The sequence below is a fragment of the Chrysemys picta genome, chromosome 2 (assembly GCF_011386835.1).
Source record: "Chrysemys picta bellii isolate R12L10 chromosome 2, ASM1138683v2, whole genome shotgun sequence".
In the NCBI taxonomy this organism is placed as follows: Eukaryota; Metazoa; Chordata; order Testudines; family Emydidae; genus Chrysemys; species Chrysemys picta.
This window is the reverse complement of record NC_088792.1, coordinates 196,571,521-196,598,656: the sequence shown is the minus strand read 5'-3', so window position 1 is coordinate 196,598,656 and position 27,136 is coordinate 196,571,521. Positions and strand designations below refer to the sequence as shown.

Genomic DNA, 27,136 nt, shown 5'->3' with positions numbered 1-27,136 from the left:
TCTTGACAATGATGTCTTTTGGATATGAATCTCAAAATGCATTTCATTGCTTCAATTCATAGCTCAGTCCATTCAGAATATGTAAAATGTTAGTTCTACAATTTCCGGTGCCAAGAACAAGTTCTTGAACATTAAGAACATACTTGTGAGAATACTGAACCCAGTCCATTTACAAAAGCAGAAGAGAAAACGTTTGTAGACAAAATAATATCAGGGGGAAATCACTTCCACCCATAATGCTGTCCACCTTCTTGATCCATGTTTCCATGGTCAAGGCCTTTCTAATGATGCATTCAAATGCCAGCTTGTGATCTCATAGTGTCAATGACTGGAAAGTGGTCAGATGTGCCTACTGGTTAGAGTAGGAGCCAGTCAGGAATTGGAGCCCAGGGTCAGAGCTGGAGTTGGAGGTCAAGGCTGAAGTCAGAGCCGAGGGTCAGGAATGGGGCAAGGCTGGGGACAAGCAAGCACAGGAGCTATCACAGCTATGGCTGAATGCTTTGAGCTGCCACTGAAATGCTGCTGCTTCTGGGCTTAAGAGCAAGTCTGCTGTCTTCCAACTGATTGGGCTGTAGTCAATCAGGTAGCCTACTACAGGCCAGCTGTGCTTGTTAGGTTGCCTGGAGACTGGCTCTCCTGCAGGCCCTGATTCCTGACATATAGTGGCTGTTGCAAATTTTAAAGGATATACAAACAAACAAACAATACTGATGGAGGTAGCAAATTATAAAGCAAGAAGCACCCTGTTGAGACATAAAACAATGTGGAGTGCAATCCCAGCAGGTGAATCAAAACAGCTTGCTCTATCATGGTACAAAGTGTTGTGTCGTTCTCTTTGCTCTCCAGCTACAGTGGCAGAAATACTTTTTAACACTTCTGTGTACTACTGCATGTGTGGAATGAAACTGGCTAGTTTGGGGAAGCATCCATTTGAAAACAGACTGAAAACCTCCACTGTTAGGAAACTTGTGACTGTATAGTCCAATCAAGATTACAGAAGAAAATGGTAGATGAAGAGTATTCATCAGATGAAGGGAAAGAAGGAGATACTAGTGAATTTCATGATGATGACAAAGATACAGATGAAGCAGATGAAGATGATAAAGAAAAAGAGGTTTGAAAAGTTGGCCTGCTGCCTACCTACTATAATTTCATTTTAAAATGATTTTTTTCTTTTATAATTGCTGTGTGTTTGTTCTGTTTCTGTTTTAATTTAATTTTTTCTTTTGTAACTGTTCAGTCTTGAATAATGGTCACATTTAAATGCTACCCTAATATTGCTAAAAGGAGTAGTAATAATTCTTCATAGTGTCTTGTATTTTTCTGTTTAAAATTAACAACATGTGGCTTTTTTTTCTTTTTTGTAATTAAGCATAAGTATCTAAGGCTAAGTCTGTTGTAGACCTGAAACTCTTACTCTTTTTGTTTTGTTTTGTTACTGTTCTAATAAATTAGCACTCTTAAATATTTGACAACCTTTTACTTTATTTGACAACACTCAATTGCCCAATTATTTTTGGGCCAGCCAAATACCAAATCCTACTTAGGAATGCAACAGCTTTGGTGCTAAATTGTATCTGGAGGGGCAAAATAGTATATTCTTTCTTAGTAATATCTCGGCAAAAACATTAAAGTAGTAACAGTTCTTACCTCTTAGCAGATACCTCTTTCAATTTGCTTTTCAAACTAAGCATGGCTGGGAGAGTTTCTTTATCAGCGCAGTAGTTTAATATCTTCTGTTCCATTGAAATCATTACTCAAGAAAGATTTATCTATATATTTGTCCCTTAGTAGAAAACACCCCAAATTCCTGTTTTTTCCTCCTTCCTTAATACTGTTACAAATCAGCTTCAGAGTTTATTGTCATAACTATGTGGCTAATCTCTCACTCCATGGTCCAGGGTTCTCACTATTAATGTCCTAAATTAATGTCTTGAATCCTTTAAAATTATGAAGTACAGGACCCTTCACACTATGTTAAAATGTTTCCTTATTTGAATATGTATATTCCCTAATGATATTTGCATAAAGCAGTATTCATAACTAAAAACGTGGATATTATTGGTAAAATGGAATCCTCTTCAGACACACTTCATTATATTTTAAAAGTTTTAATTAGTTTGATCTTCAGACTCTAGCTGCAAGGGGTTTAGTCTTGCCATTAATTTCAGTGTCAGCAAAAAAAAGCAGAATATCCCCAAAATTCCACATGTTCTAAGAACAGTGGGGTACAATGTTACAATACTGTGCAAACTAAGTGCAATCTCAGGGTCCTGGTATGTTGCCAGACTGATTTACAAAGGGTTTGGGAATCCCGATTTTATTAGTTTCAATTAGGGTGACCAGAAAGCAAATGTGAAAAATCAGGACGGGGGTGGGGGGCAATAGGAGCCTATATAAGAAAAAGACACAAAAATCAGGACATCTGGTCACCCTAGTTTCAATGCAAACACAATTCTTGTGCGAGGGAATGTTGATTGCTCTGGCAACTAGTGAGTAATAAGCTAATGCGGCCTATGGCTGGTTGTGACTGTAAACAAAACCCAGATACCTGCAGTTTTTGTGAGCCCAAAAATATCTACTTGTGTTTCACAGGAGGAAACACTTCTTCCCTTCCTCACCAAACATAATCTGAAGTAAATGCAGTGTGGGGAACCTCAATTTTCCACCCTTTATTGTGGGTCCAACTGCCGGATGGGAGCAGTATTAGGCCCTGTGGATTCACTGACTTCTGCTCTACAACTGTTTATGGTTTATTATAAGTACATAATTTTCAACAATCCATTGTTGAAATCAAGCCCTTGCTGCTTTAGGATTCAGCTGAGTATACTTCTTCCTTCAAGTTGCAGACAATTGAGCTCTAAATGACATTTATGTACTGTGTATAAAGTAAGGATTGCAAAATTGGGTGACAGTAATATTTAAAATGTACATTCATTCTTTCTATTTTAAGTCCAGTGAAATGGCTGTAAAACAGCTGTTTATAACACAAAAGAGTGTTATTGATTTTAACTTTTCAATGCTGATCTGTTCAAGTTAAAAACAGCTGTTCTGTAGTTATTTGAATCAGGTTGCCCGAGGCTTCTTTTTGTTGGGTTCAACAAGGAATCATGCCCCCCGAAGACACAAGTCTCTAGGTCACATTAGGGTTGCTTGTAGACTATTGATACAAAGACAGATGACATTAAAAATAAATGCTTCACTGAGGATAAGCAAGGCTGATATGTCCAATAAATAAATAAAGCCCTGTTATCCAAAACGTTATTTTCTGATATCCATTGTAACCATCAGTCAACCATGCTGAGCGAAAGGCCTTAATAGTGGTGGAAGGTATTCTGGCAAAATGGAAAACAGAGAGAGAAATAGACATGATGATCATGTAATAACAAATAAAGCAGAAGGGAAGGCACATACTTTCACCGCAAACTTATGTCTGTGTTGGAGGCAAACACAAACACTTCCTGTAGCAGGCTATAGCTCAGAGCCAGGCATGTCCTACAGGCATTTTAAATCGACTTCACCTCATTCTACGCTAGGCTGATAGTAAAGCCTAATAGCTAAACAAAATTTGTAATAAAATTGAACAACCCATGTTATAATGCAATACAACCATTTACATTGCGTATACCTCTGTTGCTAAATAACCCATCAAACCAGAAAGAAGCCTTCTGAAACACAAATGAAGAACTTTAACAGGAAAGTACTAATTCTTGTGCATTGGAAGGCAACTGGTCACTGTGTGTGATGATCATATATCTAGGACGCTAAGAGTATGTGTACACTAGAAACGTAAGTCGACCTATATTAGTTTGACTTACAGCCACCACAGTAATTACTGTGATGGTTCATGTCCACAGTACCCTCCTGGGTCAGTGGTGTGTGTCCTCACTGACCTAAGTCCACCACTTCCACTGATCTAAGAGGGGCAGTGTGGGGAGCTGAGAATCCAATCTCTCAGCTCCACTTGCAGCTCCCTACTTCCCTCACAGGCTCCCGAACTTCTGATGGGCTGCCCACCCTGCACCAGTCCCTGTTTCCTGCTGGGATCAGGAGAAGCCACCCAGAACATCTTGCCCCCTGGGAGAGGGATCCAGATGCCCTAGTTTCTCATGCCCCCTGTCCACTCCCCTCTGGGAGCAGGACAACCTTGTGAATTTCACAGTTCGGGCAGCCATGAAATTGACAGGTCTGCACCGCTCCCAGAGACGAGCAGGCGGTGGAAGCACCCGCGCTTCTTGTCCCAGCTGGTAGCCGGGGTGTGTGTGTAAGCTGCCCAGTTCTCCCTGGGATTGGAGGGCAGCTGGGCTTTAGCTGCCCTGCTTTCTTGTTAATTTCACAGCACCTGCGGTGAAATTGACAAGACAGCCAACAGCTGATGTAAGGGATGCAGTGTCTACACAGACACTGTGTTGCCCTAACAACACCGACGTAAGGCTTATACCTCTCACGGAGGTGGAGTTATTATGTCGGGATAGTACATGAGTGGGGGAGAGGCTTTAGTGTAGACACATATATAAGTAGGTCAACATAAGCTTCCTTATGTCGACCTAACTGTGTAATGTAGACCAGCCCTAAATACACTTCTCTCTCTCTACCAATCAAAGAAAAACTTGTGTAAGTAGTGACCCTGTCAGTTTGTTTTCTGTGGGAAGAAGCTGTATGTATGGACAAAAGGAAAAGAGCTTCATCTCTGGACTGTTTGGATTCTAACAGGGCAGAATAACTGAACAAGAAGATGGAGATCACAAGAGTTATTCTGGGTAGCCCTGAGAATCTTTTGGGAAGCTGGAATATCACTTGGAATTCTAGACTATGACTCACCTATACATATATTTTTTACCTGCTTTAACCTCTTAGTAACTCTAATTCCTTTTAGTTAGTTTACTGTAGAACTGGCTACCACTGTCATTGGTGTGCAATCTACGATGCAAATCGACTGGTATTTTGGGACTGGATGTAACCTGGAGTGTTTTGTGATTTTTGGTGTAAGTGACCATTTATCACCAAGTCCAGCTTGCCTGGATGGCAAGATAGACTGGAGTGTCTAAGGGGACTGTCTGTGACTCCATTATAAGACTTGTAGTACTTTGGGAGTTTACACTTGATACTGGATTGGTGAAATCTAATTATTAGGGCTGTCAATTAATCACAGTTAACTTATGCGATTAACTCAAAAATATTAATCGTGATTAAAAAAATTAATTGTGATTAATCACAGTTTTAATCACACTGTTAAACAATAGAATACCAATTATTTAAATATTTTGGATGTTTTTCTACATTTTCGTATATATTGTATTCTGTGTTGTAATTTGAATCAAAGTGTATATTTTTATTACAAATATTTGCACTGTAAAAATGATAAACAAAAGAAATTGTATTTTTCAATTCACCTTATGCAAGTACTGTAGTGCACTCTCTTTATTGTGAAAATGCAACTTACAAATGTAGATTTTTTTTGTTACATGACTGCACTCAAAAACAAAACCATGTAAAACTTCAGAGCCTACAAGTCCACTCAGTTCTACTTCTCGTTCAGCCAATCACTAAGACTAACACATTTGTTTACATTTACAGGAGATAATGCTGCCCTCTTCTTATTTACAGTGTCACCAGAAAGTGAGAACAGACATTTGCATGGCACTTTTGTAGCCAGTATTTCAAGGTATTTATGTGCCAGATATGCTAAACATTTGTATGCCCCTTCATGCTTCGGCCACCATCCCAGAGGATATGCTTTCATGCTGATGACGCTTGTTAAAAAATAATGCATGAATTAAATTTGTGACTGAACTCCTTAGGGGAGAATTGTATGTATGTCCCCTGCTCTGTTTTACATTTATGCATTCTGCATAAATTTCATGTTATAGCAGTCTTGGATGATGACCCAGCACTTGTTCATTTTAAAAACACTTTCACTGCAGGTTTGACAAAATGCAAAGAAGATACCAATGTGAGATTTCTAAAGATAGCTACAGCACTCAACCCAAGGTTTAAGAGTCTGAAGTGCTTTCCGAAATCTGATCAGGATGGGGTGTGGAGCATGCTTTCAGAAGTCTTAAAAGAGCAACATTCCAATGCGGAAACTACAGAACCTGAACCACCAAAAAAGAAAATCAACCTTCTTCTGGTAGCATGTGAATCAGATAATGAAAATGAACATGCATCGGTCCGCACTGCTTTGGATTGTTATTGAGCAGAACATATTATCAGCATGGATGCATGTCCCCTGGAATGGTGGTTGAAGCATGAAGGGGCATGTGAATCTTTAGCGCATCTGGCACGAAAATATTTTGTAATGCTGGCTACAACAGTGCCATGAGAGAACCTGTTCTCACTTTCAGGTGACATAAACAACAACCGGGCAGCATTGTCTCCTGCAAATGTAAACAAACTTGTTTGTCTGAGTGATTGGCTGAACGAGAAGTAGGACTGAGTGGACTTGCAGGCTCTAAAATGTTACATTGTTTTATTTTTGAATGCAGTTTTTTGTACATAATTCTACATGTGTAACTTCAAATTTCATAATAAAACAGATTGCAATCCAGTACTTGTATTAGGTGAATTGAAAAATACTATTTGTTTTGTTTTTTTACAGTGCAGATACTTATAATCAAAAATAAATATAAAGTGAGCACTGTACACTTTGTATTCTATGTTGTAATTGAAATCAATATATTTGAAAATGTAGAAAACATCCACAAATATTTAAATAAATGGTATTCTATTATTGTTTAATAGTGTGCTTAATCACAATCAATTATTTTAATCGGTTGACGTTCCTACTAAGTATACAACATACCACTAGTGTGGGGTATCTGCCCTGTTTTTAACAGCCTCCCCTGAAATAGTCATTCACAGTCATGAGCCACTCCAGACAGCTTGGAAGTCCTTTTCCTAATTTCCCTGCTTTCACAGGTGTCCCCCCTGGGGTGGGCTTTTCCCAAATTCTCTCTGAAGTTTGCAGAATAGTTTGAACAGCCACATTTAATTCTCCTTGTCCTTGATAGCGGCTAGCATCCAGGCCTCTTCCTACCAGCATAACTCCAACTAGAAGGGAGTCCTGCCATACTACAAGTTCTTTGTCCCAACCCCTAAAAAGAATGGTAGGCTGAGGATTTTCCAGATACAGTCCTGTGACCAATTCCTTTCTCTCAGAAGCTGCATCTATTGTTCCTGTATCTCTGTCAGTAGTAGAAATCCAGGAAAGGTGTAACCTGGCCTCTGAGATCTCCCTGTTTAGTCTTAAAGGGAAAAAGTATTCTATTACACGTCCCTCTACTACATACCTTTATGTGACAGTCTAGTTCAGTGGCTTGCTCATGGCTGCAGTTTGATCTCACTCTGTATTTCCCCCACTGTTTTGATCCTTCTACTGAAAAACAAAGTGTAATTCACTTAGGTAGGAAAATGATTTGGGAAGAAGATACTCATCTTTTTGAGGGAGTGTGGGGAAATTATCTGACATAATACTGTGGTTTTCAGTTGTCATTAAAATTGTTACTAAAAAACATGGACTGAATAGAGAGACTGGATTTATGGCTTATTACAATAATCTATAACCCACTACCCACCCCTAAATGACTGAAGAGGCATTAATGGGCCACTTCACCCTGAATGGTCCCTTGAATTATGTGTTAACTACTTATGCTAAACAATCTGTTATACCTTGTATTTAGCAGTGACACCGAGCATGTTTCCCAAACCTGAAGTAGAGTTCTTTGTCAGCTCGAAAGCTATTCTCTCACCAGGACAGAAATTGGTCCTATGAAACTTATTATCTCACCCACCTTGTCTCTCTAATTGTCATAACAGTATTTATAGGCTGAACTGTTCATCTTTTGTTTCCTTCCCTTTTTGTATTTTAGTTTTATTCTAAGACACTCTAATGTATTTTTATTCTAAACACTTGCAACAACATATCTCCTTCTGTGGAAAATCTTCTGGAAAACTAGGTGGTAATATTTTTTCCATATATGGAAAAGTATTCCAATAGAGCACTTCAAAAACATCAGCATTTAGATTATGGTACATCTTCCTTATGCAGCACTGCTAGCAATGTTTAGCTCTAAAGTCCATTTAACTGGTGCAAGGAGGATCATCCCAGTGCAAAGCTCACCTTCCACTCATAGATTTGATATGATTCCCATGACGGTCCTTTCTCCCTCTTTGTGTAACAGAAAGGAGGTGTGGCCATGATAGATCTACACTACCCCCCTCCTTGGCTGTGTTTTCAGTCCCTGGTGGCTGTGTGCAGGCTCACACAAATTAGGTATGTCCTAGGGCACGACCTGACATGGGTTAGGAAGGCAGCAAGCCAGTTCCTGTTATCAAAAAGGTTGAGAAGCACTGCCCTAAGGGATGCTCTAGCACAGTGATGGAACAGGCCCTGCCAGAGAAGTGAGAGGATTAGGGGAGTGAAGTGGAGCATACTTGTCTCACTGAAATTAGTAAAGAACCAGTCTGAAGAGGCCCGTGGCATGAGTAACTTTTTTTTAAGAAGGTTGTCTTAGTTATATGATCTTTTCCTTTTCCACAAAACAAATGTAGCTCACAAGCGGAAAACAGGAATTTGGTGACTTTGTTCAGATAAAATAAGAACCAATCAAAATCTTTGTCCAAAACTAACTCCAACCCTGAACCTTTTCCTGGATTTCAGATAGTTTTTGGTTAACTTTTTAAATTGTCAGGGGCCACTGCTTTTAATTTTCCCTGGAAAATAAAGCACTGAATTAGAGAGGCTGTTTTTATGGCATTTTCTGCTGGTCTGAAACCTAGCAGTCCTGGATGCTTTATGACAGAGCATAATCTTACAAGATTTTCAACCCAAAGAGATATGAAAGGGATCATTAAGTATTTCAGGTTAGGGTTGCTCTTCTTAACTTAATTCCAGTCCTTCCTGATTTTTGCTTAACTCTGCCGTTTACCTATCTATTGTCAAAATGTAAAATTAATGGTGCAGATGCTAGGATCAAAGGTGAATGAGGGTGTGTGCAAATATTTTACTTGGAGCTCTCACTATGAATATAAATACCATATTTTTTCAGTATTATATATTATTTATCATAGCATCTAGAAACCCCAGCCATGGACCAGGACCCTACTATTCTAAGTGCTTTACAAACACAGCACAAAAAGATAGTCCCCACTCCAAGGAACTTTCAATCTAAGTATGACAAGAGACAAAAGATGGCTATAAATAGACAGACAGAAGGGGGAGTACAAGGAAGCAATGCAAAAGTATTGGTCAGCATGATAGATAGTTGTCTCTGAACACTGGCAGCCTAACTGTTAAGTTTTTGTAGGCACCACACAGCAAAGAAGAGTTTGGGGGAGGTTTATGGGGGGATGGTTGAAGGTGGATAGTGAGGTAGTTTGGCAGAGGTTTACGGGGAGCATCTTCCAACCATGCAGGGCAGCATGGGAGAAAGCACAAAGTGTTTGAAAATTTAACAAGTAGTAAGCAGATACTGGCATCATGGGCTGACTGGAGGCCAGTACTGACAGCTCAGTAGTGAATGAGAGATGCAGGTAGGGTGGGGATTGGCCATGAAGGTGAATACAAGCAAATTATGTCTGATACTGTAGAGAAGGGGCAGCCCACACAGGGGGTGACATGGTCAAAGTGACAGTCTAAGAAAATGACCTTTTCAGCAGCATTCTGAAGAGATATGAGTGGGGCAAGATTGCGTTTGTCAAGGTCAAAGAGGAAGGAGGTTGCAGTAATCGAGAAGTGAGATGATAGTGTTGATCCACAGGGATTGAGAAAGGATATAGCAAGGAAAAAATGCATTCTCAAATGATGCTTTTCCAATGTGGACTTCTTTATTTCATATTTGAAGAGGGGGATAATATAATACTGCATCTTCAGAATCATCTCTTTGTAGAATGCTAATGAATAGAGATCTCTGAAACTAATTTGTATCCCTATTGTTCAGTACTTCTATTTACTACATACTAAAATGTAATACTAATTGCAAACATAGCATGCCCAGGTCTCTCTTTGATAGCATTTAAGCAGCAATACATTACTACTGTTATGAGGTATCAGTTAGACATTATGGTATGTTTTAATTCCATGTCTGGTCCAATAGGTGAAAACAACTTATAAGATAAATAACTGAATTTATATGGGTTGTTTCCTTAAAAAAATAAAATAAAAAAAAAGAGCATTACAGCCTTGAAGCATACATGAATGTATAGAACCATGCAGTACCAGGCCATCTGCAGTGCTGCAGATTCACCAGGCTAGTCAGAGAACTGGAGTTGATAGTAAATGAGAGTGCTGATATCACATGAAATGGTTTTGATCTGGTACTGCTGTGTGAACCATAAACACAGATGAAGTGGTGTTTGATACAAGTGGGATTGACCTACCTCATTGCCAAATGTAAGTACAAGTAAGTAGCCAGACAGTTTTTCTTGCAGCTTTTCCCAGAACTAGGTTGCACATCAATAAATCCTCTGTGATGCCTCATACCCACAATAATCCAATCCAGGACAATGAGACAGTGGGGAAGGCCTGCTCAGAGAGTTCTGTTATTATAGTATGATTAATTTAAATAACACACATTACCTATGGAGCATTAACCCTCTTCTATTCATGAATTTAAATGAAAACTGCCTTTCCAGTTTGTTATTAATCAAATCTGATTACAAATAAATATGCTGGTATCTGTAAGCTAAATACAGAACCTGCATTCATAAACATAGCTATAAACTGAAGTATTTTTAAAATGCCCAATTAAAAAAACCCAGAAAGACAAAAACTTGTGCATCACAAATATTACCATATCACCAATGTTATTGGCAATTTTTACTTTATGCTCTACAGATGACTACACCTATCTACCTCCTTTAACATAACCATACTTCATATCTTACACTTTGTAGGAAGGTAAACATTGTACTCCTCAGTTTCAAATGTAAGACATATAGTGAATATTTTTCCACTGGAACAATTAATGTAGAAAAATAATGCATCTAGTAACTCTCTTTAAGGACTTGTAAACATCTGTATTACTTATACTATGAATAAGAAATGTTCTAGTATCAAAAGTACCCTTGGTAATACATATATTACTTTCATATAAATGTGTCCTGTCTCCTTCGGCAATGCTTCTAATTTTGTTTTTAAGCGGAAAGGAAAAATCTTATGACCAGACCACAAGATTGGGAGGTAGAAGTTTTTATTCCCAGCTGAGCCACAAAGTTGAGGAAGCCATTTATTTCTCTCTGCTTCATTTTTCCCATCTGTAAAATTAGGTTAATGCCAATCTAGCTCACAAGATTGTCAGGATTCATTCTTAAATGCAACTTTGAGACTGTTGCATGGAAGGTGGCATATAGACTAGATGCCGGGGATTCCTTTTTATTGTGTTGGAATAATCCAACAGAACAAAAAGCCAGTAAAGATTTTCCAACACTCTGAAGGTTACTTGGAAGAATGAGCAATATTGAAATTTGGAGGAGCTGAGGGTTGAGATGTATAAGTAATACAATCAATGTTACCCAATTACCTGTCAATGATTATATTTTAGTGTCTCTTTGTGATGGTATCTAGATGCCTTCAGGTATTAGGTGTATAAAAATAAATAAAAAGTATTATCACAACTTGAAGACATTCTTAGGTACTGTTTTGTATAGCAAGAAAGGTGACTAGCAACGTACAAATTTCATATTGGGAGATCCACAAATCAATGTCTGGTAGCCAAAGACCTTGTTGTGTTAATCAATAACACATAATAGGAACACAATGTGAAGTTTCTCATCATAGCAGCTATGAATTGAGATTTCACAGGAGTGCAGATAATAAGTAAATATATCTTATAGATCAGAGCTTCACTTGATAGTCTCCTTTCTGTCTAATTGTTTGACTCAAATTCAGTCTTGGATGGCTTTGTAACTTGCTCTACTTGAATCCAGCCAAGAATGAATTGGTATTGATTTAGCGTAAGACATCAGTGCAGAAATATGAATTTGCTCTCTTGGAATTTGAGTCAGCTCTTTAGGCAGATGGTTTTGTTAGGACCCTCAGTGTATGTCTACACTGTAATTAAAAACCCCGGTTGGCCTCTGCCAACTGACTCTGGTTCCCGGGGCTGGAGCTAAGGGGCTGTTTCATTGCGGTATAGAGTTAAGTGAGTTTTGTGGAGATAAGGTTCGATTTGGGAAGGGAGTTTTCTAGGTCAGACTAAGTTGTCAGGCTTTTCACATCTATGCATAGAACAAGCATGTTTTCCTATCTGGGGGAAACAGAGTTCACACAGCTAACTGCATTAAGATTTGCATGAGCCATTCATGTTGCACTGAATCCCAGTGCAAGTGTAAATTTCAGTTATCTCCTTTTTCATATATATCCTTTCATGGGGTAGCATATTTTCTGAACTCCCTCTAGGCCTGGATTCCTATTTGTTTTGATGACCAGTGTTTAGATGTAATGTTATGATTGCTCATAAAACAGCTATAGCTGTGTAATAAAAGACTTTAAATATTATGGACCACATTTTCAAGTACTCTGTACAGATGCCCCCCGACTTATGCAATTGTTCCATTCCGGAAAGCCTTGCATAACTCGAATTTTGCGTAAGTCAGAAATGTATACCAGTACATTACACAAAAATTTCCGCAACTCGAAAATCCTATTTCTGGCTTATGGAACTTTTTTTGTAAGTGGGAATTTGCATAAGTCGGGTCTTGCGTAACCCGGGGAGCGTCTGTACTCATAATTGAAACCTGAATTTCAAAACATTCTGCACCCACTGTGAAAAATCTAGTCCAACTCACTTTGGTGCCTAAATGGGAACAAAGATGGGTTAAAAATCTAACCCAATTGTGGATGCTGAGTGTCATTTAAAAGTGCCTCCATCAGGGTCTGAAGAGGAGCTCTCCTCTTTGTACTCTTCAAGCACAAGGATCACAGTTTTCTTCAAAATTTTCAATGAACTGTGTTGCTTTTTTGTGGTATGACAATCAATATTTCTCAAGTGTTGTATGGCCTTTTGTGATCCTTTAATGATCTAGTAGAATATCGCTAGAGATGGCCTCAAACTTAAACTTCTGATCAAGGTTTGAGTTTGTATTGGAGTACACAACTCAGAGCTATCACTGTGACAGAAAGAATTGTCACAGACTTGAATTTGGAAAAGTTTGGATTTGGTATTTTGAAGCCCCAAATTGGGGAGTTCATGGATTATTGTGCAGCCTATTGAGTAGAGAAGCTTTGGATTTAGGGCTCATCTTATCATTAAAATAGATTTCTGTGTGGCATTTGTAGGCAAGCATATCTGATTTCTAATAGCACCTTTTGAGGTACTTAAGGAAAAGATGTGAGAATCCTTGAATTTACATGATAGATGTGCAGTGCAAAAAGTATTTGAGTATTTTGTATGTTTCTTGGAACAAAATATGTTCTTATAAATAATGGTATGTGTGAACTCCACCTGTGAAGGCTTACAGAGATTTAAGGTTTATGAGCTTTTGTTCAAAAAGCCTCAAGCCAATTGAGTAGGAAAGATGTTAAGGTATACAGTACTTTTCATGCTCAAGGAATCTCAATGTATAAAGTAATACTCTTATTATTGGCTGTCAATCAAATATTGATTCATAATGGTGGTCGAGACACTGAGATCATCAGAAGTAATTTTGGTTTGCTTTTGACATGTCATTACTTGCAGGGGTTTATACTTCCCCAGGGTACTGCGCTTTAACATCAGCACTGTGTTTGAACCCAAGTCCTGTGTGAAAAACTCAGTTTTTGGTGGAGGTTACATTATTCTAACATCTAGCCCATAGTAGTGCTATTTGGTTTTCCCTCAAGACTAATGTTTTAGTGTTTGCAGCCGGTTGGAGAACAATGACAGATTTGGCATCCATAAGTTTATCCGAAGAATGGGGAGCTAAACCCTTTATTTTTCCAGCCCAGATCTGGGAACTGGGAAAGATGATATTGAGAAAAGGGATATTGAAGATTTTCTTTATTGATATGGCTTTAATAGACCGCAATCAAAAGCAAAAAAGTGGTCTCAAGCTTCAATATTGTACTCACTCCATAATGCCTGCAATGGGTTAACACCAAGTTTAGTTGTTAGACTCATAGACTCATAGACTTTAAGGTCAGAAGGGACCATTATGATCATCTAGTCTGACCTCCTGCACAACGCAGGTCAAAAGATATGTGAAACCCACCATCTCTAATTCACATGCATTCAACTAATCTCCTTGCCTGTAAATTTGTTTCACATGGCTTTTCAATCCACAAATTTACCCCCAATAGGCTTGTTCCTTAGCTCATGGTTTTATTTTGGATATTTTGTTCAGGTTGATTCAGACCCGGAAACTGAAAACATATCTATGAAAAATCCTATGAGGGAAAGCAGCCTGCAGATTTCTTCTGCAGTCATTGCCCAATATATTTGGGTCTGTCTAGTTATCCTCAGAATAACTTCTGGGGATGGACAGCCCACCTATTTCTAACAGTAGTTCTCAAAAGTCTTCACTGGTTCTCTTTGCCACCTGAATAGCTTCCTAAACTATGGGGCCAAAGTAGAGCTAATGGATTTACTGATTTTTCAGTTTGTCAGGAGTTCATAAAAAAATGGATTAGGTCAAACGGAATCCTAAAATTGCAAAAAAATTGGAAAATTTAAAAAAAAATTTTTTGGATCAAATGAAACATTCATACTGGCATTTCATAGTCATTCATAATGACAATAAATAGTCATTGGGCTAGAGAGAGAATGTGTGAAAATGACTGACTCTGTAGCCTGGTTGTTATGGCTCTCGCCTATGATGTATGAGACAGCTGCAAGCTCAAAACCCTGCTGCAATTACTTAATTATTTATACACATAGAGACTGACTGACTGTCCCACCAGATCATATCATATGGCTAGGGCATTCTCTTGGTATGTGGGACGCTCAAGTTCAAATCCCTGTTCCACATCAGACAGAAGGGGGAATTGAATCCAGGCCTCCCATATCCCAGGTAAGGGCCTGAAGCACTGGTTGAAAACTTCTTTCCCCTAAATTGTTTATTTTTAAGGTCAAAAATATTTGCCAAAACCATTCAGCCATTAGTCAAAAAACATTATGAGATCATTGTAGGCAAATGTTAATTTGTTACTGGAACAAATAGCCAAATAGCTATGATTCTGTTCTTACTAGATTTTCAAGAAGCCCTTTCACCATCCTCTAAAATTCATTGTAACTTTACAATATAATGTGGGGGCAACTTATTGCAACCCAAAAGAAAGGAAAATTCTTCTTGGAATTTTCAACTTTTATTGCGAAGTTAAGTTTCTGCAGGAGGCAGTTGGAGGACAAGGAGTCAGGGAAAGGATGTTATATTAGATGTTCACCAAAAGCCTAAAGATTACTACTGTAAATTCTTTGCCTTTTGGCTAATCAAGGACACAGATCCATTCTCCTTTTGAGAATCACAATAGACTTTTATTTAGTAAGGCACAGGTTGTTAATACTTTCCTTTCTCATTTGCCTAATCTCATGTTGATTCATGCCTCTATCAGTGGTTTATAAATTGACTTGCCTGTTCTTTCATCTGTCTCCTGGCATCATCTTCCCTTGAGTTACAAATCAGATCTTGTGCCCATTACTTAAGCAAACTCCCTAATGGTTTAAAATGTCATTAAATAGCACAACTAAAATACAAGTGAGATCACCAGAATGACTCATTGATAATGTCTGCTTTTGGATGTGAGGAACATTAGCAAAGACTGGTCTATCTTTAGCTGGGCACAACCAGTACTTGGACTTACTACTCTTTTGACTATCTGACCCAGATATTGGATTATAGCCAGGTCAGAAGGATGGGTCCCACTTTTTGAGGGAATCTTTTAGAAAATAAACATTCGAATTTCTGTAAAAAGCAACAGAGGGTTCTGTGGCACCTTTGAGACTAACAGAAGTATTGGGAGCATAAGCTTTCGTGGGTAAGAACCTCACTTCTTCAGATGCAAGTAATGGAAATCCATTTACTTGTATCTGAAGAAGTGAGGTTCTTACCCACGAAAGCTTATGCTCCCAATACTTCTGTTAGTCTCAAAGGTGCCACAGGACCCTCTGTTGTTTTTTACAGATTCAGACTAACACGGCTACCCCTCTGATATTCGAATTTCTGTCATATTACCCTCACTAAATATATATCTGTTTGTCTGTGAACCCATGATTGTCATTTTGGATATTTTACACAGTAACTAGACACTCATGTCTGGCCTGTGCCAGCTGACTCAGGCTCGCAGGGCTTGGGCTATTTCAATGCTGTGTAGACATCGAGGTCAGGCTGGAGCCTGGGCTATAGGACCTGTGAGGTGGAAGGGTCCCAGAGCTCAGGGCTCCATCCCAAGCCCGTAAGTCTACAACAGCAGTGAAACAGCCCAAGCCCTGTAAGCCTGAGTCAGCTGGCATGGGCCAGCCACTGGTTTTTCTTTGCTGTGTAGACATACCCCAACAGGCAAATGAGCTACTGACTCCTAATACAGCTCTAATAGGGTTAACAGGGAAAAAAAACAAGAAGTCAATTGAATGTAAAACTGCCCAACTCTGTACAGGTGCTCCCTGATCTGGTTTTACTCTGTATCTTATGAGAAGTAACACCACAATGAACCCCTGACCATTCTTCACTGTCTGTTCAGTTCCAGAACTTTCCACTTCTATGGAACCCATAGCATGAGGTTGACATCCTAATTTTTTTTTAATAGTTTACACCTTTTTTCAATTTGACTCTAGTTCTGATAAAGGTGCAGTATTTAGCTACAAAAGTTACATCGGCTAGGGAGTCACAGTACAAGTTGCTCCACAACACCCAGGCAAGGCCCCTATACCCTGGAATGGAGGGTCTCTTTCTACAAAGGAGGCATTGATCAGTGTCCATGCCCATTTAATCTCTGAGCTCTCTGTGGAGACTACAAAGATAGGCCCAGATCCTGCAGTTGCACCAGGTGGACTGACCCTTGTGATTGTCTGGACACCCATTAATTTCAAGGCAATTCCACAAGGGAATGGAGTTTGGGTTTAGTTCAAGAAATGGTTAAATAATACTAGCTGATATGGTGGGTTTAGTGCTGAATGTACATTTTCATTGCTACTACGGACCTGTGAGTAGTCCCACAGTAGAGTAGACTACTATTCTCAGTAGTAAAATTAATCACATTTATAAGTGTTTGTAGGATTGAGGCTTCTGTGAACTAGATATGGAAAAACTATGTAACCCATGATTAATCCTGCTCTTATCTTAATTTGCTTGTATAGTTGCTAATGATTTTGTGCGTGTGTGTGGGGAGGGGGAGCGGACAAACAAGTCTGCAATTTGATTAACCCAGGTAACACCATTTCTGAAACTAAAAGTTTCTGAATTATTGTGTCTCTGATGCTGTGAATGCCTTCATCTACCATTCTCCTTGAATATGATTGTTTTTTACTGTTTACCACATATGGGTTTTTAAAATAAAACCAGTCAGTGCCTGTGAAAAGTAAATCTAAAATAAGACTGACTGATTTCTTTCTAAAACCTTGCTGGCTTGTACAGCCTTTTTCTGCACTAAAAGCTAGCGATACCTTATAGCCTTTCACAGTTGTCAGACCATATAATTTTATCAAATAATTGGTTCTGGTCTTCACAAAACTGCAAGTAACAAAGTTCACATTATTTTATTTAAAACTTTTCTGCTGTTGATGGAATTCTCCTCCTTCCCTTTTTCTTGGCTCAAGTTGCTGGATTCTCTCATTTTTGACCATTTCTAACCTATTTAAAGCTTTTGATAAGTGCCTGTTATCTGATTTCTGGTACAAAAATCAATTTGTTTGACCACAGCTTTTCCTTTAAAATCTTGAGAGCATTTGATACACCCTTGGCATAACCTCCATCTACCTGTCTTTGAGTAAATAACATCACTTTTTAGATGTTCATTCTCCATCACTTAGTAAACTGTTTTTTTGTTGTTGTTACTTCATTTCATTCCCCTTAGTAATGCACTGATCAGCATTCAAAAAGCCTGACTCTGTTGAACTAAGATAGTGGGATGTTCTAAGTTGGATTGCAAAAGACCATTGTCATTCCAGTACTAATGACTGTTAACCAAAGGGTACGTCTTCACTACCTGCCGTATTGGCGGGTAGCAATCGATTTATCTGGGATTGATATGTTGCGTCTCGTTAAGACGCGATATATCGATCCCGAAACGTGCTCACCGTCAACGCCGGAACTCCACCAGAGCGAGTGGCGGTAGTGCAGTCGACTGGGGAGCCGCAGCCGTCGATCCCGCGCTGTGTGGACCCCAGGTAATTCGATCCAAGATACTTCGACTTCAGCTACGCTATTCGCGTAGCTGAAGTTGCTTATCTTGGATTGATCCCCCCCCCGTAGAGTAGACCAGCCCCAAGTGTTAAAGCATTATCTCATCAATGCAGCAGGCTCTTAGTACTAACAAAATAATCCATTGAGTATAAAACCCTACTTAACGTGCGATATTGCAGATTATGCAATATTAGGCTTCCACCACAATTTTGACAGCAGGAGCCTCGCTGTGCATGGGTCTAACAGTGGGATACCCCGCCACCCCAGGGCTGAGAGCAAGAGCCCCCTCTCTCATCCCTGGGCAGCCGATGTAAGCCCCGGACCCCTGCTCCTAGCCCTGGGCAGCCAACAGCAGAAATTCACATAAAAATAACAATGCACTTTAACGCAAATATTAAGGTCCATTATTACTTTTCCACAATTTTCCATGGTTTGTCCACAACTCAAGTGCAATTTTTTTACAATCATCCTGCATTTCATGTAGAACTTTAATTGAGTAACAATAACAAAAAACTGCTTATGTTCATCCATTATTAATTGTTTTATTTCCAAAACACTTCATTCCATTCCTTTAAAATTAAAAACAGTGTACAATAAAATTAGGAAGGAAAGTGGGGTTTTTCCTCATGGGGTGAAAACTGGGCTCCGACACTTTTAAAGAGACGATGTGCAAAACTGGCTCTCTTGTGTTTAAAAAAATCCTTTTTCTTGATTTTTAAGAGTATTAATCTATGTACAATAGAGAATGGAACAAGTTAAAAACAATAACTTACAGTGGTTAACACTGCCCCTTTTGAAGTATGACTTGTGCTTTATGAATGAAAAGATAAAACTACAGAAAAATAAAGAACTGTTGTTTCACTTGTATGTTTTTCTTTTCCATGTTCACATTTTTTAAACATTTATGAATCCTGCAAAACTGTTAAATTATGTATCAAGTTGATTTTTTCCAGGGTGTCCATGAAACCTCTGTAGGATGTGCTGGCTGGATAGCCCTTTAACTTCACCCAGAAAAAAAGCAGATTTTTAGAAATATTTTTTTTCTCTTTTTCAGCTGGAGAGACTACAGTCTGAGAATACCTCTGAGTGGGGAAAGAGAGAAATACTCGAAACAGAAAAGCAAGATCTGGAAAGAGAAAATAGAAGGTTGAAGGCCCAGGTGAAAGAAATTCAGGAACTTCTGGATAAGAGAAATAAACTGCCATCAACTAACTTGGGTTCTGATTTCAAAACAGCACAAAGTGAACTACTGGAAAAAAATAAGGTACGGACTTTACTTGGTAGTAGATCCAAACTTGTTTAAAGGAAGTTCTCAGCCATTAGCACAAATTTAAAATAGCCAGTGATTCTGGAAACATTGATGCAACATTGATGTAACGTTACACACAGGAGTATTCCTACTCAAGTCAAAGGGATTAGTACATGCATCAAGTAGTGCATGAAGTTAAGTGTTCGCAGGATTAGGGGCCCTAATGTATTGCTTAATTTTGTTTTTGAATGGATGGCATGTTCTTTGAAAAAAGGCTCTGATGGGTGTAGTCATTCCATAAAGTATTACAATGACAATGATTTTTATGCATTGTTGCTATAACTATTTACTTTCTTTTTCAAGCTGAAATATGACAAGCAAAATCATAATAAATATTTCCATACTAGACTTTCTTTCATGTAAACTCACTTTTACAGAACTTCAAATTACTGGGCTCCTATTTAATTTATTTTGTTCAGTATTCAAATATCGTATATAGTTCATTCTTTTAAACTTTACTACTGAAAATCTCATTCTTCCAGAAGGAGTCTGGGTTTCTAAAGAACAACAAACTGCTTATATCTTATCTTCCTAAAATATCTTTCCACACTATTGTCACAGTTCAGGACAGCTGCACTGGGGTCTTGTAGGTTGTTTCTGTTAGGAGGAGAAATTGAAGATGAAGTCTGGTATCTCTTTGATAGAATCCTGTATATTTACAAACGGAGCCTTGTTTCCCTGAACATAGTAGGAATCACACAGCAGAATGCAATTCCTTCTATTTGAAATGGCAGAAGACTTGAAGAGACGTGGGTTCCTGGCATACCTGGATACCAATGAGGATTTCCAGGATAAATGGACAACGGACCAATTTATAGACAATCAGCTAGACTTGCAGATCAAGATCAGCAAAAAGAGGTCAAATGCACTTCAGGAGTCTGTGGGATTTGCCACAGAACTTGAATCTTTCCATACGGCACATCATTAGAAGTAGAAACAGTCACTAGTGAGAAAGATGGAAGCTGATCTCTATGAGTCCTATAAGTACAGGTCTGTGTCTAATATGCATGAAGTCAGAGGGGATGCTGGGATTGATGTATGCCTTTGCCAATTCCCACGGTAACAAGTGTTCTGAAGAAACAGTAGTGAGATGCAGGCTTGATAATCATAATAGCCCCAGTGTTGGGCAGGCAGTTCTTGTCTTAAGCTCTGATGAACCTAGCAGTGAAAAATTAGCCTTACAGCCATCAATCTGACATAATGTCCACCAAAAGAAGTTGTTCAGCTGAAGATCACAGCATTCTGTTTGAAAGCAGGAAGGCTTCAATCCAAATGATTTATAAAGCTATATGGAAGAGGTTTTCTGTTTGGGCATCTCAAAACCAGCTGTCCCCCTTGACAACACCTATTTCAGTGGTGGTGGACTATTTACTAGTCTTGAAGCAAGCTGGACTTTCCATCAGCTCCATAAGGCTTCATTTAGCAGCAATATCTGCACATTTCCGACAGTCAAGTCTACACTGTATATTCTCATCTACAGTGGAAAGAATCCTTAAGGGCCTTATTCATGTTTTCATAAAGACAGGGTCATTCTCAGGCCTCACCCCAAGTTTCTGCTCAAGGTTGCTTCAGACTTCCATATAAATCAATTAATTTGTCTTCCAGTTTTCTTTCCCAAGTCTCAACCCTGGCAGGGGGAAGCTAAACTTCACATATTTGATGTATTAAGGGCACTGTCTTCTTATTTTGGTGGAAGAAAGTAAATTAGGAACACACCCAGATTACTTGTGGTCTTTTCTGCTAGGGGTAATGGTGAGGCAATATCCTTACAGAGATTATCAGAATGGGTCTCCAACTGTATAAGAACATGTTATGAGCTAGTCAGCCTCATATAGTCATTAGAATTTATTCACTAAATGTCCCTATTTCTGAAATCAGCAGGGCAACTACATGGAGTTCAGTTCACACCATTTTAAGACACTACTTATTGGTAGAAGTTCCAGATCAGATAGCTGTCCTGCAGTCATTATTTTAGCAGGATGTCTACTACTCACCTCTCCATGTGTATTCCACAACCCTTTCTGCTTGCTGGCTACTACAGAACCCTACTTCTTTTGGGATTCTGTGTTGGTGAAGGATCTAAGGGGTGGTTGGCTCTGCTCAGTCCTCAGGTGGTGGGGCTATGACACCTAAAGCACAGGCTTTACCGCAACAGACACTGCTGGCCAAAAGGAACCCATCTCATGCCACTAAGAGAGGAATCCATGTGGACCACACATCTCAAAGAACCAAAGCTACTGTGGATAAGTATCTGTTCTTTTCTGTGCCTCACTCTGAAGAAACGTCTCCTCAAACTTCCCCCAAAGGTTTTCATAACATAATAGAAGAGTCCTATTAGTTAAATTACATTGTCCGCCCTCTGGCCAGTATAGGACTTTCCCCTATATTACTGTGTATTCTCCAGTGCTTCTCTAGGTGGATTGGTGTATCTTAGTTGTTCAATTAGAAAATAGTTGGGCTAAAATAAGAAATAGGCCATTATTTAAACGGAACCCTGCTGTGTTTTTTGCTCACACTTTATATTAAGGCTGCTTTTTATAAAAGGTTAATAAATGATCAATAGCTGTTTTAAGCATGTTAAAGACATGAGTAGTATTTGCTATAGAACAGTGGTTCCCAAACTTTTGGTCCACACACCAACTGCATTTTGTCTTTCTTCTGTGACCCACAGTTCAAATTCATAAGCCAGTGTCCTCCTTTGCCTCCACCTCCTTGCCTTGCTGAGGGGGCAACGACCACCTGCAGCAGCACCCTTTGCTCCCGCACTTCAATCCTAATCCAGGCCCACTCGAGAAGGGAAGCCCCCAGATGGGAGGGGAGAGTATGGGGGAGAGCATGAGTGAACACAGTGAAGAGTGAGCTCACCCATCACTCACTGGGCCTGGGCTGGTCCTGGCTCCCTGCTCCAGGCATTTTGATCCAGTGCACATGATTGCAGCACCATTCAGGTCTAGGCCAGCCATGCCTCCATCATGACTGAGTGGCATTCCAACCCCCTGCACCAGGTTGCAGTTACACGTACTCAAATTTGGCTCAACACCCATCCATCATGATGGAAGAGCGGCTGGGCCAAACCTAAGTGGTGCTGCAACCCTGTGCACCAGATTGCAACACTCAGCATGAGTCGGAGGTGGGCTCGCTCTGTAACCCCCATCCACTGACAGGGCTTCTCCTTCTCACCAGGCCTGTGACTAATCTAGAACCTGGCCAACCCCCCCGGGGAGGTATTAGCAGGAGTGTAGTAAGCAAGACACAAGAAGTAATTCTTCCACTCTACTCAGCACTGATAGGGCCTCAAATGAAGTCCTGTGCCCAATTCTGGGCACCATACTTTGAGAAAGATATGGACAAACTGGAGAAAATCCTGAAGAGAGCAACAAAAATGATTAAGGGACTAGAAAACACAATCTATGAGGAAAAAGAACAGGAGTACTTGTGGCACCTTAGAGACTAACAAATTTATTAGAGCATAAGTTTTCGTGGACTACAGCCCACTTTCTATGAGGAAAAATTTAAAAAAATGGGTTTGTTTAGTCTGGAAAGGAGAAGACTGAGGGGGGACATGATAATAGTCTCCAAATATGTAAAAGGCTGTTACAAGAAGGAGGTTGATAAATTGTTGTTTACCACTGAGGCCTGGACAAGAAGGAATGAGCTCAGTTGCAGCAAGGGGGGTGTAGGTTGGATATTAGGAAAAACTTGGTAACTGTCAGGGTGGTTAAGACTGGAATAACTTACCTAGGGATGTTGTGAAATCTCTGTCATTGGAGGTTTTTAAGAACAGGTTAGACATACACCTGTCAGGGATGGTCTAAATAATGTTTAGTTCTGCCTCAGTGCAGAGAACTGGACTAGATGGCCTATCAAGGTCCCTTCCAGTCCTGTGATTTGGGAAATACTTTGGTATTTGGGAAAAATATTTTGGTGATTTGGGAAAAAACATTTCTGTGATTTGGGAAATACTTTTATAGATAGTTATAAGCACACTAGTAGATGGTCATAAACCTTGGTTATAAGTGTCTTTCTGGAGAATATAACAATCAACTAACTATTAAAATACCTATTATCTTGTTCCCTCTGTATTAAGGATAAGTTTCTAAATAGTTATGAAAGCATGCCCATGAGGTCTTTTTTTTAAGGTCTTAAAAGTAGTTAGCTTACTTATTACAGAATTAGCCCATTCGTAACATGGATGCATTCAGAGAGATTACAGCAGTGTAACTGAGGATATAATTAATGTTATGACATTTTATTTCCCATGTGGTTTTGCAGTTTATTGCTCCAGTAGCCCTTGCTGCTATTTTTAGGAAAAAGAGAGGAGAGAGTGAGAAGGAGTGTGTGCCCATGAGCTTGAGTGATTGCAATTGTATGTTCATTAAGCAGTAGGTTATGTGCCTTGAAATGGGGTCAGATAGATGCTAGGTATAGAATGTGTGTTGGAGGGGGTGTGAGGGTGGGGGGGGGAGGATTCAGGGAAGGGAGAGCGAACAAAAGAACCAGGGCCAGAGTTTGTTATCCTTACTTGATTTGAGTTACAGTAGCTCATTCCAGGAGTAGACCAGCTGAAATCTGTGGGACTGCTCTGAATAAGGTGCAACTTATCATGACTGAGGGTGCTGTCAACATTTGGCACAAATGAGCTTCTGTAACTTTTTCATGCTTAATTGTTTGTATGTGATTTCTTTTGTGATTTTTTTTTAAATAATAAAAATACAGTGAAAACTTAGTATAGGTAAGCATGAGACATTGAATGGACCAGGTGTAAACAAAGAGCCTGTAGCTTCTAACCCAGACCACTTGCCAAATAAATGCCCCTCTCTTATCCCTTCCCCACTGCCCACCAACAAAGGAAAGATTGGAGATGAATCTACAATCTATGAATAGTTATGCCATACAAATTGTGGGTCAGGACTCCAAAGTGGATCGCGACCCAATTTTAATGGGGTTGCCAGGGCTGGCATTAGAGTGGCTGGGGCCCGGGGCCGAAGCTGAAGCCCGAGCCCCACCACCCAGGGCTCAGAATTCAATTTCAGCCTGGGGTGGCGGGGCTCAGGTTACTTTGATTTGCTCCCCCGACCCCCCAGGCAGCGGGGTTTGGGTGGGCTCATGGTTCGGTCCCCCCTCCTGGGGTCATGTAGTAAATTTTGTTTTCAGAAGGCGGTCGCCGTGCAATGAAGTTTGAGAACCCCTGCCATAGAGGTATTTTAGAATTGTTTCCCTGAACTTAGGATAGGCAACAATGGTAGCATTACCTGGTACTAATGGTTGGGAAATATTGATTCTTTAATTAAAACCAATGGTGCCCAGTAATAAATGAAATAAATCATATATCAGCAAAGGTTCCTTAAACCTGTTGGTGTTTGTTATGTATTCCACAGATTACAATGTGAGTTTCTGTAAGGGTGGAAAGGTTCTCCAAGGAGGAAAGAGGAAATGCTTTATCTCTTTCTTACCCAGGACATTTGTGACATAAAACCAGACCAGAAAGAAACTGAGGAACCTGATTGTTTTGCATCTGCATAAGAACTATACTAGTTCCCAAAGAAGCTAATGCAATAAGGATTTATGTGTCGATTTTTTCCAATCTAGTATAAGTAAAAAAATAATCTTGCACCATTGTTTTCATTTGGACAAGGAAGAATCAAACTAGGGCTAGATGTTTCTAAATCTCCAAGACAGTGTGGCAGTTCTGATGCATGTGTTTTCAACAGTAACAGACTATTAGCATTTTTTTTAACTGTTTTTCTTAATAGTCAACTTGTGAATGATTCCTTTAGCCCATCTTTTCTAAGGGGTCTTACTCCAACCTTTAATTTTGAACTTGCACTTTAGTGTGTATAATTATATACAAGTAATGATCTACACAGTCATTTGGGATAGCAATTCACACATAAGTGCCATGAATGCAAACAAGCATTTTTTGGGCACAAATGTTAGTGTGAAGATATGTGACTATAAAATGATGTCATGCATTAAAAATTAGTCCCTACAATTCTGAATTGTCAGTATGTTCAAAATATTTCCATTGTCAGTTTCCAAAAGGTTAACTTCTGTTGTTGTTTTGTTGTATGTGATCAGCAAAATTGGTGAAACAATTGAGAGAAGACACTGTTTTTTATGTGGCCCTATTGATTGCACTTCCTGGAATGGAGTTTGCATTTTAAAATAATAGTTATAATGTTTGACAAATAGGCTGGCAACTAATGTTAAATGTATCCAAGTGGTTCATTTTAGAAGGGATCGCAATGAATGAAAAAACTATTGAAAATATAAATCAATACCCAAAAGCATATTATTTACTGAAGGAGATTTATTACCTTCAACTCTAAAGATCATTTTGAACAAAATCAGAAATTAATTTTGTTGAGTAGTAATTTTGTTTTACAGTGCTAGCTCTAATGATTGAGGTAAAGGTCTTCAAATAAAGATCTGCTAAGTAACATATCTATTTATCTAGCTTTAAAAATCAGTACAAATACAATAGATTAGCTGTAGGGTATAACTTTGAAGTCACTACTTGAGTAATGTTTCCTCGCTTGCTGTTTTGACTTTGCATTAGGCTTGTAAAGGTTTCATATATACACAGTCAAACTGGGAGCGAGAGAGAAAAGTCAGTAATACTCTACCAGCTCCATCACAAAATAACCTTTACATGCTAGAAATGCCAAAACACAATGCTGCTCTTAATAGATGCCTATGTGATCATCAATGATTTCTGTTCTCCCCCTCACTGGGGTTCAAATATAACCATGGACACTGCTGGGCCTTCAGACTTGGTTCCTTTTTGACTTAGAGGAGGAGGAATGATGATACTCATCTCAGTGGGGCAGTAACCAGTGAAAGGGGTTTGATTTTTCTTTGTTTTTGAAATTGAGGAAAAATCCCACTCTATTTTCCAGTGGAAAAAGGTGGCAGGAGGAAAGTGAGGGTGGGATTTTTTCTGCATAACTTTTAAATAACAAAATTATTGTCATCAAAACCTCACTTTTCAGTGAAAATGCTCTTAAAAATGTTTTGATCAGCTCTATTCTCAAGGCTCTCGGTAAAAACTATTTTTCTGTTTGTTTGTTTGTTTGTTTGTTTTGTTTTTAAACTTTTTACATCCACATTTTTGTACTCCCAATCCCCAAGTTTCAGAACTGATGGGTATTTCTTAAACATGAAAAATCAATGAATCCTTAATCAAAGTGAAGCCTGCTGTATTAGCAGTCCCTTGAGATATGTAGCCTCCCATGTTATATTTATTTGATCTTTCTTATCTTCCCCCACAGGCTACCATAAGATAATATGGTGGTTCCTGACAGCAAGAGGGCCACCATCCTCCCTGAGGGCAGTTTGACTTCTCTTCTGTTGTAAACAATAGCAGATGATGGCCATTTTGAAAGTGTCTGATTGTTCATGGAATTCCCTAAAGTAGAATATTCTGCAGTCTATGCTGAAGAAGAAACTTTCAGTTACGAATAAAAACAAGAAATCATGGCCATTAATCCTAAAACTTTACTTTCAGCATTACCC

General features: G+C 39.1%; 1 protein-coding gene across 3 annotated transcripts in view; it reads left to right on the top strand.

Annotated features, from left to right (window-relative positions):
• Window positions 1-27,136, top strand: part of CCDC102B (coiled-coil domain containing 102B) — a 362,186-nt gene that overhangs the window by 110,338 nt on the left and 224,712 nt on the right. For all 3 annotated transcript variants that reach the window (XM_065585187.1, XM_005281488.4, XM_065585188.1), the window contains exon 6: window positions 19,367-19,576. In XM_065585187.1, the coding sequence (XP_065441259.1) occupies window positions 19,367-19,576 (210 nt within the window). The remainder of the gene's footprint in view (window positions 1-19,366; window positions 19,577-27,136) is intronic.